The following is a 14,283-nucleotide window of genomic DNA, read 5'->3' as shown; positions in this document are numbered from 1 at the left end:
ATAGCAGAATGAAGTATATTAGCAGAGACTTTAGTGCTGAGGACAAAAATTAAAGCTCTCTTTACAGCGTCTCAAACTCAAAAAGGCCAAAAGGGCATTATCTCCATAATGCAAGATGTAGTAGTCTTGGCATTTCAAATACAGGAAAAAAAAATGTGTTTCAAAAGAGCCACAAGGAGAACAGAGGGCCAAGCTTGAAGCAATGTGATCAAGAGCTTGGTCAACCACACGGGAACCGTTTAACTTTGCAACCAAAAGGTTGCAAATATCAACCTGAAATATTAACAGAAGTCGCAGGAAAAGCTCAGCAGGTTTGGCAGCATCTGTGAAGAGCAATCAGAGTTAACGTTTCAGAACTGAGGAAGGGTCATCAGACCCAAAATGTTAACTTGGTTTCTCTCCTCACAGGCGCTGTCAGACCTGCAGAGCTTTTCCTGCAACTTCCGTTTTCGTATGATTTATATCATCCGCATTACTTTTACTATTTCAGGTAAAAACCGACTCTGTTTAGACAATTGTTAGAACAGGGAACAGGTGTGTTTTGAGTGGTATTTTCCCAAATGACCACTTCTGGAAACACTGTGGTACTTGCCACCTTTGTCAGTGTGTAGTAGTGGACAAGAATTGTTAGAGCCAGGTCACTGCCACCAGTCCTCCTTTGTCTTGGGCCCAGCTGGTGATAAGTGGTAGAGGATACACCACTGTATAGCATCTACAGAAGTGAATTGTTCTTCGATAGCAAGATGATTTATTGCATGATAGCAATAAGTACCAAGACAATTGGTCTGGTATTTCTACAACCTAGAGAGCTGGTACAGAGACATATGCTCCATCTCAAAACTGGAGTAGAGCTCCTCACCTGTACCCACACATGCAGAATGGGGTAGGGTCATTAACAGGAACACCGAGCCATAACCTCGTACAGTGACAGCAGAGCATACCTGACAACACCAAACCTGTCGTCATGTTCACTTTCCACAATACACAGGCTTTACAGCTAACCTTTGATGCTGAGCATTAGTAACCATAAGGAGCCAAATCAAATATCCAAACAAAAATCTCAAAACAGACTTTAATAGTCAAACCAGAGAGACATTTCATTCCCATTCCTGGTGGCTTTGATAACTAGGTCTCAATAATCTGCATTTTACTTACAGCCAACTCCCTCCCCACTGGCTGCAGGCCATTCTTACATGAGTCCTTCTGTCTAGCTTCAAGACCCATTATCACAGATTCTCAGGACAATTAGACTTAATCACATTCTCATGATGGACAAAAAAGGTGAGTGCTCAGTATATTCCTTCCTTAAAGAAATTACCCACCACATAGTTAGCATCGTACCGTGTCCTACTAGACTTAGAAATACTGCAATCTTCAAACTTACTCCTCTGTGAACATTTTAACTTTGGTTCACTTCTAGTTACATTTGCTTACAGTGCAGCTTTGTGGCTATCAAGATGCCAGCCAATGTAAACACCTCAACCCAAACTGCAGAGGTCTCAATTAGAAGAGTAAGACACTCTGAAGCCACAAGCACACAGTCATGGGAGGTCTGCTAGTACAGTTCAGATTGACTTAAACATAAAATACACTAATAGAAGAGCACACTCCTCAAATATAAAAAAGCAAATTAATGATTAGTTAATTTGATAAACAAAATGTAACTTGATTCTCACCTTGGTTATATCTAATTAATCTAACTCAAATCAGATGTAGCCTATTAATATCATTCAGTAACTCACCAATTGAACCTGTTCCATCGATAATTGCTGTGACAGTTGATAAAGCCTTAGCATTCCCTTTAAGACACTGGTGAGTTCCCTGGTGATTAAAAAAATCACAAAGTTAAGCATCTTTCAATCACTATTTTATCTGTTATGTGCAATTATTGCCCATTTAACATTTTTTTTAAAAAAAAGTATGTTTGGAAAGCTGGAAAAATTAACCAAAGGAATTTAGTAAACGATTTTAAGAGTTAAATCATCGTACTCTTCCCCACCCTTTCAAAGTGTGTACAGTGGCTCCTCACCAGATCAGCTGCTACTGCTGTTGTGATTAAAGCATACGGTCCATTCACTAGTGCACCACAGAATATTAACATTCCTATTAGAAAGGGCAAAACAGGAATTTAAATTACATCTTTCAGAGAGTGACCTCAAACCACTTACAGCCAAAAAAAAGTGACTACACTTTACTTAACACAAGCAATGCCACAGCCAATTTATGTGCAGCAAGCTCTCACACAGGAATGAGAAGCAGGTTTTAAAATGATATTGAGGCCGGGATAAGATGGAGGAGAACACCAGTATTTTCAGAAATCATGTGATGAGTTTTTCTTTTATGTTACACTAAATCAGGGCCTCACTGTAAACACATTTCCTGAAATTACATCACATCCTGGATGCTGCGCACCCTCTCAATACTGCACTTGCAGACTTTGGATTATGTTTTGAAGACGGGTTTAAAACTGCGCCTTTCCAAATGGAGAGGTTGGGGTGCTATCCAATGAGCTACAATCAACATTGAATCACTAATCCCCCCAATTTATCCCTACTTTATAGCCAAAGCATTTCAACTGTTTTATTTTAAATGAAAAAAAAAGTGTTTCGAACATGGTGTTGCTGACTAGGTCAGCATTTGCTGCCCATCCCCAATTCCCCTTGGGCCTAGTGACTTCCTAGGTTATCTCAGAGGGCAGGTAGGAGTTATTATAATAACGGGCATTATGGAGTTAGAGTTAAATATAAACCAGGTCATGCAAGTACAGGAGATATCCTTCCCTTAAAAAATGGGTATTAGTCAACCAGATGGCACTTGCCCCCAGCAATCTATGATAGTTATCAAGACTTGTACGATTTCCCATTGGCTAGCCAATCCTCCCTCTGTGCTAATGTTACCCCTACACAGTTTTAAAAAATATATTCTACAATGATCTTGGCTATCTAATCAAATAGTTTCTGGAAACTTAAAACACAGTACATCCATCGAATGAAACTGTGGGGAAAATCCTTACGTTAGAAGCAAAGACTTCATATAACCCAACAGTATGGCCAGCACACTAGAAGTGACTTACCTATAATTGTTGCTAATCCATTCTTCCCAATGTAGTTGTAGACAAACAACTGAAAAGCAAGGAAGAGACAAACATAAAACAGCAGCTACAAATTAAGAGTCCCCCTGATCTGACGATTTGTCTTTTAAGAAAAGTCACAGGAACAGAAGACGCTGCTCTGGAAGCATGGGCTAATAATTCCTTGTTTGGCTCTCCTGGAGTGTGGACAGTTCAAGCTCATTCATTAACATGAAGAACTGGTGGCCATAGTAAACTCAGTTGCTGGTTGGGTTCCACAGACTGTTAGAATATTCCTGGCATGCAGGAGCAGACTTTTGGATGAAGGAATCTTCAGTCCAACTTTGCAGAGATTTCAGAATTAAGCAATCTCTCTCTCCCCTTCCCCAAATTCCAGCAAATCTCTCTCTAGTCAGATTCTCTCCTACATTGAATAAGTTGTCACCCCTTCCCCCAATTTTGATAACTGAAGAATTTTATATAAAATGCCATAAGTACAGGTAAGATAATTACAAATATCTTTGAGTTTTAGAAGTTTTGTGCCATTGATCCAAAACTTTACCAGCAACATCCACATCCCACAAAACAAGATAACGAAAAGTAGCTACAGCGTGGATCATATATATTATCTGCAAGGAATGAGATATTCAGGTTCAGGAGGTCAGTCAACCCTCAGCCTGTTTAATTCCTTGTGGCCAAACCATGGCAGTCACACTGAAAGTGTAATAAATGTAATTATTTTGACAATACCAATGCCCACTCTAAGTCCATGCCATCCTTACCATAGGAGCAGCAATGATCAGCATAACACAGCAAGTGGTAGCCCTCCCGCCTGTGTAATCGGAGATAATTCCGGCCAGAATCCCACCTTCACAGATGAAAAGGAAACAATGAGCAATTTGCACAGCAATACCAGGAGAGTTGCCATATTGTAACCCACCACATCTTACCCAGTGTTGACCAAATTACCATCCAATTGCCTGGGCAGCACAACGAATGATGCCGAAGCCAACATGAGCCACAATAAAGTACATTTCCCCATTTCAAAGTAATTAGTAAAGAAAGTGTCATTTTTCTTTTTGATAATAGTGACATGGGATGGGAGAGGGGAAGGATTGATGGAGCTTAGATTGCATTGTTGCAGAAGAATTCAATAACAAGACAAAAGAAGCACCAGGTAGATACATTTTTTTCCACGTACAAAACTTCAGCAAGGACTGGTTCAATTTTTAAAATGACAGGGAGGAAAACTGAGCACCTGGAGGAAACCCACGCAGACACTGGGAGGACATACAGAGACTCCACATAGACAGTTACTGGAGGTGGAATCAAACCCAGGTCCCTGGCAGTGAGAGGCAGCAGTGCTAACCACTGAGCCACCATGTTACCCCTTGAGTGATCTGGGTCAATAGCCTTCTTATTGATTTCACATGTACATCTTGCATGGGTGCTTTAACAGTACAATGCTGCAAGTTTATTGAGGCTGCAGAGAGGAGGATCTATCATACCGAACTGTGCTGCTCATTGATTTAAGTTGGCTGACACTAAATTACAAAAGCTGTGTTTCGGCTCCACCTAGTGGTGGTATTGGTAATACACGTCGCTGTAAAAACAAAAATTCAGGGGGGAAAAAAAAGGTCAGATTTCCTGTTGGGATGGGTTTTGCCTACAAGATCACATGGGATCATATTTCATCTAGGAGATTAGCACCATTCCTCATAGCTTTAAACCAGATATTATAGCGTTGTCTGAGGATAAGTTAATTCACAAAGTTTCTCCATTTAGCAGCGAGGTTCATTCTGCTGAGCTTCTTTTCTTAAAGTGAGACTTTTGTTTTCAGCTCTGTCACATTGTTAATAATGACGCTCCTTTCATTTGCCATTATAGCATCCTTGGCCTATCATCTCTCGGTCATACTTTCTACAAATGACTAACTACAGTTAAGCTTAACTGAACAGTGTGAAAAGACAGGGAAGGATAGGTAGCATGGTACATTTGCTTATAAAGCGCTTAAAGCAAATGTGGATACTGACTCTCGGGCATTTTCAGACAGCCAGCATCAAATAGTTAGCTATGAATTCAAACTCTACTGGAAGGACCCCAACACCAGGCTGATCGGGAAAGGCTGTACAACTCAATAAGCCAGTTCCTTCTATATTCTTGTTATAAATTTGCACTGTAAATGCATCCTACTGATATTTTGTTTGGAGATTCAGGGTTCACAGGTAACTAAGTTGTAATCCAACTCTAGGCCAAAGCAACGTTGACAACCTCCAATACTCTTCGAGGAGAAAGTGAGGACTGCAGATGCTGGAGATCAGAGCTGAAACATGTGTTGCTGGAAAAGCGCAGAAGGTCAGGCAGCATCCAAGTAACAGGAGAATCGACGTTTCGGGCATAAGCCCTGAAGAAGGGCTTATGCCCGAAACGTCGATTCTCCTGTTCCTTGGATGCTGCCTGACCTGCTGCGCTGTTCCAGCAACACATTTTCAACCACCAATACTCTGACTAGTGAGCTTGCTGTCTTTAGTATTTGTTCTCAATTCCAATTAATACAGTTCTCACTGACTCCATAAGACCTCTAAAACCAACTCAAGTGAACGTACCACAGGAATAAGGAGGGGGTAGCATCAATTTGACCAAAGAGTGTGTGGCATTTCAAATAAACAGAACCTGATTGATGGCAGGTGAGAGCCAGTAGTTTCAGGAGCACCACATCAGGAATATTACATTTGGCTTCAATTCCCTAACCAGGCCACTGGCAGCTAGCATTTACAATAACAAAGTGGAACAAGAGTGCCGACAAATGTGGAAACTCAACTTTAGTACGAGTTACAATCTAAAACAAAGTTAGCGAGGAAACCATAATATGTTAATACAAAAACCACAAAAACCAAACATACAGGTATATTTGCAACAAATACTTGTTTGCAGAGGGAAGAAAAGGCAGAAGTTTATGTCAATAGGTAATTTTAGTCCAAAGTCTGTACCAACTCATTGTATTAAATGCTGTTACATTCCTCATATCCACATAAATTGAACCAACATACCTAAAATGCCACCAACATCAAAAAGTGTTGAAACATCACCAGCAGCTTTGGGATTCATATGGGCTGAAAGACAAAAAATAAATTAGATAAACCTCTGTTAGATGTTCAAATGAATTAACACAAGTTAACATCTGCTGGAAGTTTTAACTGTGGTTCAGCAGCTGGAAGATCTCTCCAGCTCCAGAGATTGGAACACACAGGTGAGCTGTCATTACACTCCAGTACTGAGGGGACACTAGATCATCAGGGGTGTCACTTTTCAGAGAGATTGTATTGTGGAGTTAGAAATTTGGATTTCTAAAAAAAAACCATATTGTAAAGCCAAATGTGATTTTAGGACATCAAGATTGGTGTTGGTTTTTCAATGTCACATGCTTCAGTTTTGCAGTATATTGTATCCATCTCAGACTAATGCAGAGATGACTAATGTTTTAAAAAAAAACATTGTGCACACTGTTTGCTTATCACACTAGAATATTTCCAAAACCACATTTACACTCGTGCTTGTTTCAGCTCATCAACTGATCTTAAGAAACTTGAAGCATGGTGCTGACTCAGCTAACCAATTCTAAGCTTAGAACAGTTTCAGACTAAACAGTCATCACTGAACAATTAAAATAGTTGAATACTATATTCAGCATTCCATCAAATTTCTCAGTGTGGGAAACCTTTTGCACAGAGGTTAATGGAAAAACTGTCCTTCCATAACTTGTGTGGTACTTTCCTACCCAGTGACCCAGATCATAAAGCACCAAACATCTGTGCTGTGGGTACACACTATGCTAGAATCGAATAGAAAGAACTGTGCAAATGGTTTATTGTTTAAAAAAAAATGTTACTCACCAACAGATGAAATGTAGAGTGGCAACCAAAACAGGAACGTATAGCTGACCAGCTTGGCAAACAGTAAACACAGTGAGAACTCAACCACACCCTGCAGAGAAGATGATTTTGTTAACACAAGTACAAAAGACTACATGAGGAAGCTTTAGGTCCCCTTCACACAGATTTCCAATGGGTGGCAGCAACATATCATTATATCGAGAACCATAAAGGAGTAAACAGCACTTCCAGACAGTTTCATTTTGTTACTTTCCCAGTGTTCATGGAAGGATAAAAACCACAAAAAGTTAAGACTGGCAAACAAGCAGCTTGGAAAAATGAAAAGATTGAAAAATATACGGACATTTTATTTCAATATTATTTAATTCAAATTCATTCGTGAGGTGAGGACATCGGTTGGCTTAATGCCCATCTCTGATTACCCAGCAGGCAGTTTAAGAGTCAACCACATTACTGTGGATCTGGAGTCACACATAGGCCAGACCAATTAAAGGCAGCAGTTTCTGTCCCAAAAGGACATTAACGAACCAGATGTTTTTTTTCTGACAATCAATAATAGATTCATGACTCTTAATTCCAGAGCTTTTTTTTCTTAAAAATATATTGAATTCAAATTCCAGTATCTGCCACGGCAGGATTCAAAGGAGAAAGTAAGGACTGCAGATGCTGGACATCAGAGTCGAGATTGTGGTGCTGGAAAAGCACAGCAGGTCAGGGGCATCCAAGGAGCAGGAGAATAGACATTTCGGGCATATGCCCTTCATCAGGAATGAGGGTTGTGTTGGGGCTGAGAAATAAATGGGAGGCGGGGGGGGCGGGGAGAGGAAAGCGAGAGGTGGATGAGGATGATGGAGGTAATAGGTCGGGGTGGGGGCACGTGATGGACAAGTCAGGAGAGCAGTTCCCAGTTGGAGGCTTGGAACTGGGATAATGTGGGGCGGGGGGGTGGGGGGGGGCAGGAATGAGGAAGCAGGTGAAATCCACATTTATCACATGTTGCTGCAGAGTCCCAAGGCAGAATATGAGGCGTTCCTCCTCCAGGCATCGGGTGGTAATGGTTTGGCAGTAGAGACCCAGGACCAGCCTGTCCTTGATGGAGTGAGGGGGGAGTTGAAGTGTTCAGCCACGGGACGGTGGGGTTGGTTGGTGCGGGCATCCCAGAGATATTCTCTGAAGCAATCCATAAGGCGGCATCCTGTCTCCCCGATGTAGAGGAGACCACATTGTGTGCAACAGATCCGGTAGATGACATTGGTAGAGGTACAGGTGAATTTTGATGGAGGTGGAAGGGTCCCTTGGGGCTTTGTATGGAGGTGAGGGGAGTGGCATGGGTGCAGGTTTTGCACTTCCTGCAGTGGCAGGGAAAGGTGCCAGGAGTCAGGTGTGGGCCAGCAGGGGTGGGGGGGCGGGGGGGAAGGTGGACCTGATGAGGGAGTCGTGGAGGAGATGGACTTTTCAGAACGCTGATAGGAGTGGGGAGGGAAATATATCTCTGGCGGTGGGGTCTGTTTGGAGGAGGCGGAGGATGATGCGCAGTATGTGGAGGTTGGTTGGGTGAAAGGTGAGGACCAGAACATTCCCTGGGTCTCTTGATTAAGTGTCAAGCGATCATACTCATTAGGAGACTGCAGATGCTGGAAAGTCGGAGTCGATAAAATGTGGTACTGGAAAAAAAGCACAGCAGGTCAAGCAGCATCAGAACAGCAAGAGAGTCGACGTTACAGGCTTAACCCTTCATGACGGCTGGATGAATAGTCCTGCCCGAAACGTCAACTCACCTGCTCATCTGATGCTACTTGACCTGCTGTATTTTTTCTCAGCAGCACATGTTATCGATAATACCACTAGGCCATTATCTACCCCCCTAAAAGAGGTTATTTAAAGTTAAAGCACTATGGACAAATGTTCAAATCTTAGTGGTTGATGGAATTTAAATTCAAATAAAATGGAAATGGTGTCAGGAATGACAGTTATGAAGCCATTGATGACTGTAAAAGCTCATCTGGTTATTAATGTCTTTCAGGGAAGGTAATCTACCATTCTTACCTGGCCGAACTACATGTGGCACAGAGTCTGGAGTTACACACTGACTTTTGCCTGCTCGCGAAAAGAGAAATAATATGGACAATACATTCCTCGGCTTGCCAGCAAGATCCATATCCATAAACAAAAATGTTTGAGCACTAAGTTTCCACTTTTATCATTTTGCTTAATTGATGTGTTGGATAATTGTTTTTTTTAAAACAAAGCTTCGCTCAAGAAATAATTAAAAACAGTGCACCAACCTTTCAACTCTACATTGGCTTTTGAAAAGCATGGGCATTCCAAACTTCTGTCAGAATTTAAATTACACATGGATTGCCCAGGGTCCTGTACTCACGGGAATTTTGAGTGCTCCAAAGAAGCTAATGGCGGAAGGCTGCCCAGCGTGGGCACCAGGATAGACGATGCTGCCATTCTCAGTGACATCACTCGGGCTGGTGAAAATCTCTTCCATGCTCCCATGGCGTAACAATGGCTCCTGCTCCTTTTGGTCCTGTGACATGAGCAAAGTTACCTCTTCAATAATTGAGACCCAGATCCAAGATGCAAAACCAACAAAAAAAAATCTCTCAGCCTTTTAAATACTCGGAACTTCAAGCAAAGCCCTGGCAGCCAGAGTATGGGGGTGGGGGAGGGGGGTCAAGAGTGGGGATAAAGACCTTTCCTCACATTCTGATCCCAATGTAAAACTCCTGAATGTGAAAATGGAAGTAAGGAAGTATTGATAGATTATTGTGACAATTGTATCTGGTGGCACCTCACATACAAAGCTAAAAAACATTTAGACACATTGTAATTCTACAGAAGTATGAAGATGGAAGGTAAATAGAACATTTTCACTTTTTAGACTGATCTACCAATTTGAATTTGCCCCTTTGTTAATCCTCAAACATAGGATGACAAAGACCCAGTGTACAACACTACTACATGTCTGATGTGGAGACAGAATTGGAAGATCAGCAAGGACTGAGTTTGGAGCAGTGTCGGTGTCTATTGCAGTAACATTACTGAATTTCAAATGGTTAAAAAAAAAGGTGATCGAGTTTCTTACATGGTGTTTGGGAGGGGTGCAACCAATATCTTCAGGGTCTGCGGAAAAGATAACAAAAAGTAATTTTTGCACATGTTAATTCAGGAATATTACACAGCAATTATCAGAAGCGGTTCAATATCAGAATTTACCAATCTATAGAAGCTCTCTTTTCAAACAAAGGTCTCAGATCCCCAGGCAAGGCAGCACGAGTCATTCTCAGCTCCTGTGAACAAGCAATCGCCAGGAGGTCTGCAATGGGCCAGGAGGCCCTAGCACTCATTTTTTTTGGAGATTTCTCAGGTACAGGTCGAGTTTGGAAAGGGACACTTGTTTCCACCTTCCCCACAACAACTCGAGAGATGTCCACCTGCATGCCATGTATCCATGAACCATCCGTTACAAAGGCATAGAAATATGGAAGATAGGAGTTGGCCATTGGACCCCTTGAGCCCACTCCACCATTCAGTATGATCATGGCTGATCAAGCTCAATATCCTAAATCCTACCCTCCCCCATATCCCTTAAACATCTCATGGCTAATTTGCTTCCTTATCAAAAACACCATGTCAGTGAATTTCATAGGCTCACTAGTCTCTAGATAATGAAATTTCCCCTCATCTTTGTTCTTAAAAAGGTTTATCCCTCATCTTTAAGGTTCAGGACTCCCCCTTCACCAGGGACATCCTTCCTGCACTTAAACTGGTCTAGTCCTGTTAGAAGCCTACAAAATTCTAGGAGAACGTCCTCATCCTTCTGCACCCTAGTGAATACAATCCTAACTGACTCACTCAATCTCCATTCATACAGTAGTCATGCCATCCCAGGAATCAATTTGGTAAACACTCATTGCACTCCTATAGCAACATCTATCCTCAGCTAGGAACACCATATTCCAGGTGTGGCTTCACCAATGCCCTGCATAACTTCAGCAAGACATCCTTGTTCATGTACTTGAAACCTATTGCTACAAAGGCCAACATGTATTGGCCTTCTCTACTGCTTGCTACACCAGGTCACCCAGGCCTCTTGAATATTCAAATATTCCCCTCTCCCAATTTACAAGTTATTATTCCAAATAATAATCTGCCTTAGTTTTTCTCCCAAAGTGGATAACCTCTCCTTGTTCCAGCCTGTCCAAGAATCGCACTGCAACATCTCTGCATCCTCCTCAGAGAAGGTCACTATAGTTATTGCTCGTTTTCAAGTATACAAAGCAATAATTTGATATTCTCCATCTGCACCTACCCACTTGCTGTGGGCCACATAAGCTTATGTTGGAGGTGGAAAGGCAGAGGTATGGTACAAGCGCAATTGAACAGCAATTCACTTGCACTCAATGTGACAAGGAAACGACTCAAAAATATTTAGTTAATTATTTCCATTTGCTGCTACCACAAGAAGCAGACAAGCATACCATCTGTGACAAAAAACAGGCACATTATCACCAAGCCAAATCACTTACATTCCACCAGAAAGAGAAAGCAGACAATTCCCATTGCTGCAATGATGGCACCAGGAACAATGAATGATAAGCCCCAGGCAGATGACACAAAGATCCCAGCGATTAAGGAGCCCAAGATATTTCCGACCGATGTGTGAGAGTTCCAGATTCCCATGATGAAGCCTCTCCTGTTAAATTAAGTGAGAATAGGGTTAGAAAACAGAGCGGCATTTAGCTCCAATCAAAACAGCCAGGAGAATGAATTTATTGAAACAGCTGACAATCTGGGTGTCATCTCAACATATCAAAACACTGGCCTCCCCAGAGCTATACATTAATAAAGTTACACATTTCTCAAATATCCAGGTATTGAAAAGACTGTTTAGGAAAGGTTTTGTGAAGCACTTACAAAAGGGTGGTAGAGGTTTGGAACTCTCTTCCAAAAATGGCAATCGTGCTGTTGACTTTAACTTTGGAGATGGATACATTTTTGTTAAGCAAAGCTATTTAAAGGGATATTGGTAAAGACAGGTATATAGGGCCAGATTACAGTTCAGCTCTGATCTCATCGAACAGTGGAACAGACTCAAGGGACTGAATGGCCTACTCCTATGTTCCACATGCCTATGATTCAAGGTCTACAGAAAACTCTCCCTATGTCATCAGTTCATTGAAAGCAAACTGCTGGAGGCCACAACATCCTCAAAGTCAGGCCTACACTGCCACCAGGAATCACACAGGTTGGGCTTGACTCGAAATCAAGAAACCACAGATTGCTGGCCAAAAGAAATGGAGTTACAGCATTTAACTTGTAGCTCTCTCTATATATCTCTATAGACATGCTCTAACTGAAAGGCAGAGTGAAATATTTATGTTCATTTGAGCCACAGTTACCTACATTCTAGTGGTCATACTCAAGGGAGAATATCAGAATTGAGGAAATCACCTAGTTAGTCTACAGGGGAGTGGAAGGTAATATTAAATAATGAGTTGGAGAAAAACAAATGCAGACAATAGTGATGGAATCCACTGCTTGTGGGAGCATTGGGTGGGGTAACCTGCAGTGAGGAGGAGTCAGGCTGAAGAAAGTGAAGACTTGATCCAAGAACGGTATAGGAAATACAAGCATTGGTGTAGCCGTTTGTGAAAAATAACTGACCAACCAGAATGGGCCCCAGCATGTACAGGGATGTCACAGAGGGTTCTGATGAAGACATTACTGATGAATGCACAGCATTCAGGTGAAGATCACAATTTGGTGTTCAGGTGAAGGGGAGTGGGAATTTTCCCAGAAAGAGGATGAGTTTTGAAGAACAATAGGCTTGAAATCAATGCCATTTGTGTCAAGTGCACCACCAGAATACCATGAGATCTTCCTTTGCTGCATCTAGTATTTTGTGGTAACTACAATTTTTGGGTTAATGTAGATTTTGATTTGATAGTTAATGTATGGAGTCAAATCTTCCCCATGGTTTTGGAGTGGGTCAATTTAGTCTCCAAAAAGAATTAACTTAATAACAAACTCTTCAGACAAAAAGAACAAATTTGACTCTCTTCACAAAGTCAAAGTCAATCTATTAACAAGGAACAAGAGTTGATCTTACTCTACCATTCAATAAGGTTATGTCTGATCCGATTTAAACTCATTTCTACGTTGCTGTGTATTCCTGATAATCCAAATCTATCTTGACCTTAAAAATTTTTTTTTTGACTGAGCCTGTGCACCTTCTCCTGAGGGAGATTATCTCAGGGAGGGTGACCTCTTGGAGGATCCTAACCCTATCCCACCTTCACTAATGAACCCTTGTGCATGCTGGCTTTCAAAGATCATTGACTGAAGGAAACATTTTCAGACCCCCCTTTTCCTCTATATGGGACTTTGAAGCCACCCCTAGTCAGAGAGAGCGTGAGCGAGAGTGAGAAAGGTACGCGAGAAAGAGAGATCTCTCCAGGTTGTTTGACTAAGTACATCATACTGTGCATGAAGTCACCAAGGTACTTGACTTGGGAGAGTTGGGGTGAATGAATCAAGACAGAAATGAATTACATCAAGACATATGAAGATTTTTTTGTTGAGTTACAACAAAGTAATTGTTCCTTTTTTGGTTAAATCTAAGATACAGTAAAGGACTCTCCTCGTTCAATGTTGCAGCACAGGACACTCATTCAGTTTGTCTGATCAGCCTTGGCTTTTACAGGAACCATTAATTACTCTCACTTCCTTACTCATTCTCCATAGCCCAGAAAGATTTTTGGGAAGGAAGAAATTAAATGTCAGAATGATTGAATTTGACTCGCATTGCCCTCGCAGATTACAATTTGTCACGCGAGACAAAATTCACAATATCCTTAATGCTTTTGCAAATTCGATTAAATCTGTGTCCAATGATTAATGACCTACCCACCCTCCCCCACACCATCAATAGTAAGTCATTTATTATTGAAATCCTTCGTGACCTTGCACATCTCCCCCCTAACCTTCTTGTTCAGTGACTATCCCAGTTTCACTAATACCTCCATTGAATTTAATTCCCCAAGTCCTTCCCTTTCCCTGCCTAATCCAGATTCAATTGTACAAATCCTCTGGAATGGTCTTGTTCCTTGAACCGGACAAGAAAGGTCAGGTTTTTCCCTTCAGAAAGACTATGGTCGAGCATTCAGCCCAGCTGACCCATGCTAGTATTCTCCCGACGTCCCCAAAAGTACCCTTCCACCGACACTCTCATTCGTTTGGCCGAACTGGCCCTCACCCTTAACAATTTCTCCTTCGAATCCTTCCACTTCCTCCAGACCAAAGGCATAG

At 41.7% G+C, this 14,283-nt stretch overlaps 1 protein-coding gene across 1 annotated transcript in view; it reads right to left on the bottom strand.

Moving 5' to 3' along the window:
* The window catches only part of slc37a2 (solute carrier family 37 member 2), a 70,516-nt gene that overhangs the window by 7,560 nt on the left and 48,673 nt on the right, over positions 1–14,283 (bottom strand). The window contains exons 7-15 of the mRNA XM_072593077.1: positions 11,502–11,668; positions 10,058–10,095; positions 9,344–9,499; positions 6,964–7,054; positions 6,121–6,183; positions 3,853–3,938; positions 3,074–3,122; positions 2,030–2,103; positions 1,743–1,821 (exon numbers count right to left, since the gene is read on the bottom strand). Coding sequence (XP_072449178.1) covers positions 1,743–1,821; positions 2,030–2,103; positions 3,074–3,122; positions 3,853–3,938; positions 6,121–6,183; positions 6,964–7,054; positions 9,344–9,499; positions 10,058–10,095; positions 11,502–11,668 — 803 coding nt within the window. The remainder of the gene's footprint in view (positions 1–1,742; positions 1,822–2,029; positions 2,104–3,073; positions 3,123–3,852; positions 3,939–6,120; positions 6,184–6,963; positions 7,055–9,343; positions 9,500–10,057; positions 10,096–11,501; positions 11,669–14,283) is intronic.

The sequence above is a fragment of the Chiloscyllium punctatum genome, chromosome 23 (genome assembly GCF_047496795.1).
Source record: "Chiloscyllium punctatum isolate Juve2018m chromosome 23, sChiPun1.3, whole genome shotgun sequence".
Taxonomy (NCBI): domain Eukaryota; kingdom Metazoa; phylum Chordata; class Chondrichthyes; order Orectolobiformes; family Hemiscylliidae; genus Chiloscyllium; species Chiloscyllium punctatum.
Note: the sequence above shows the minus strand (reverse complement) of the source record. Positions and strands in the feature narration are given on the sequence as shown.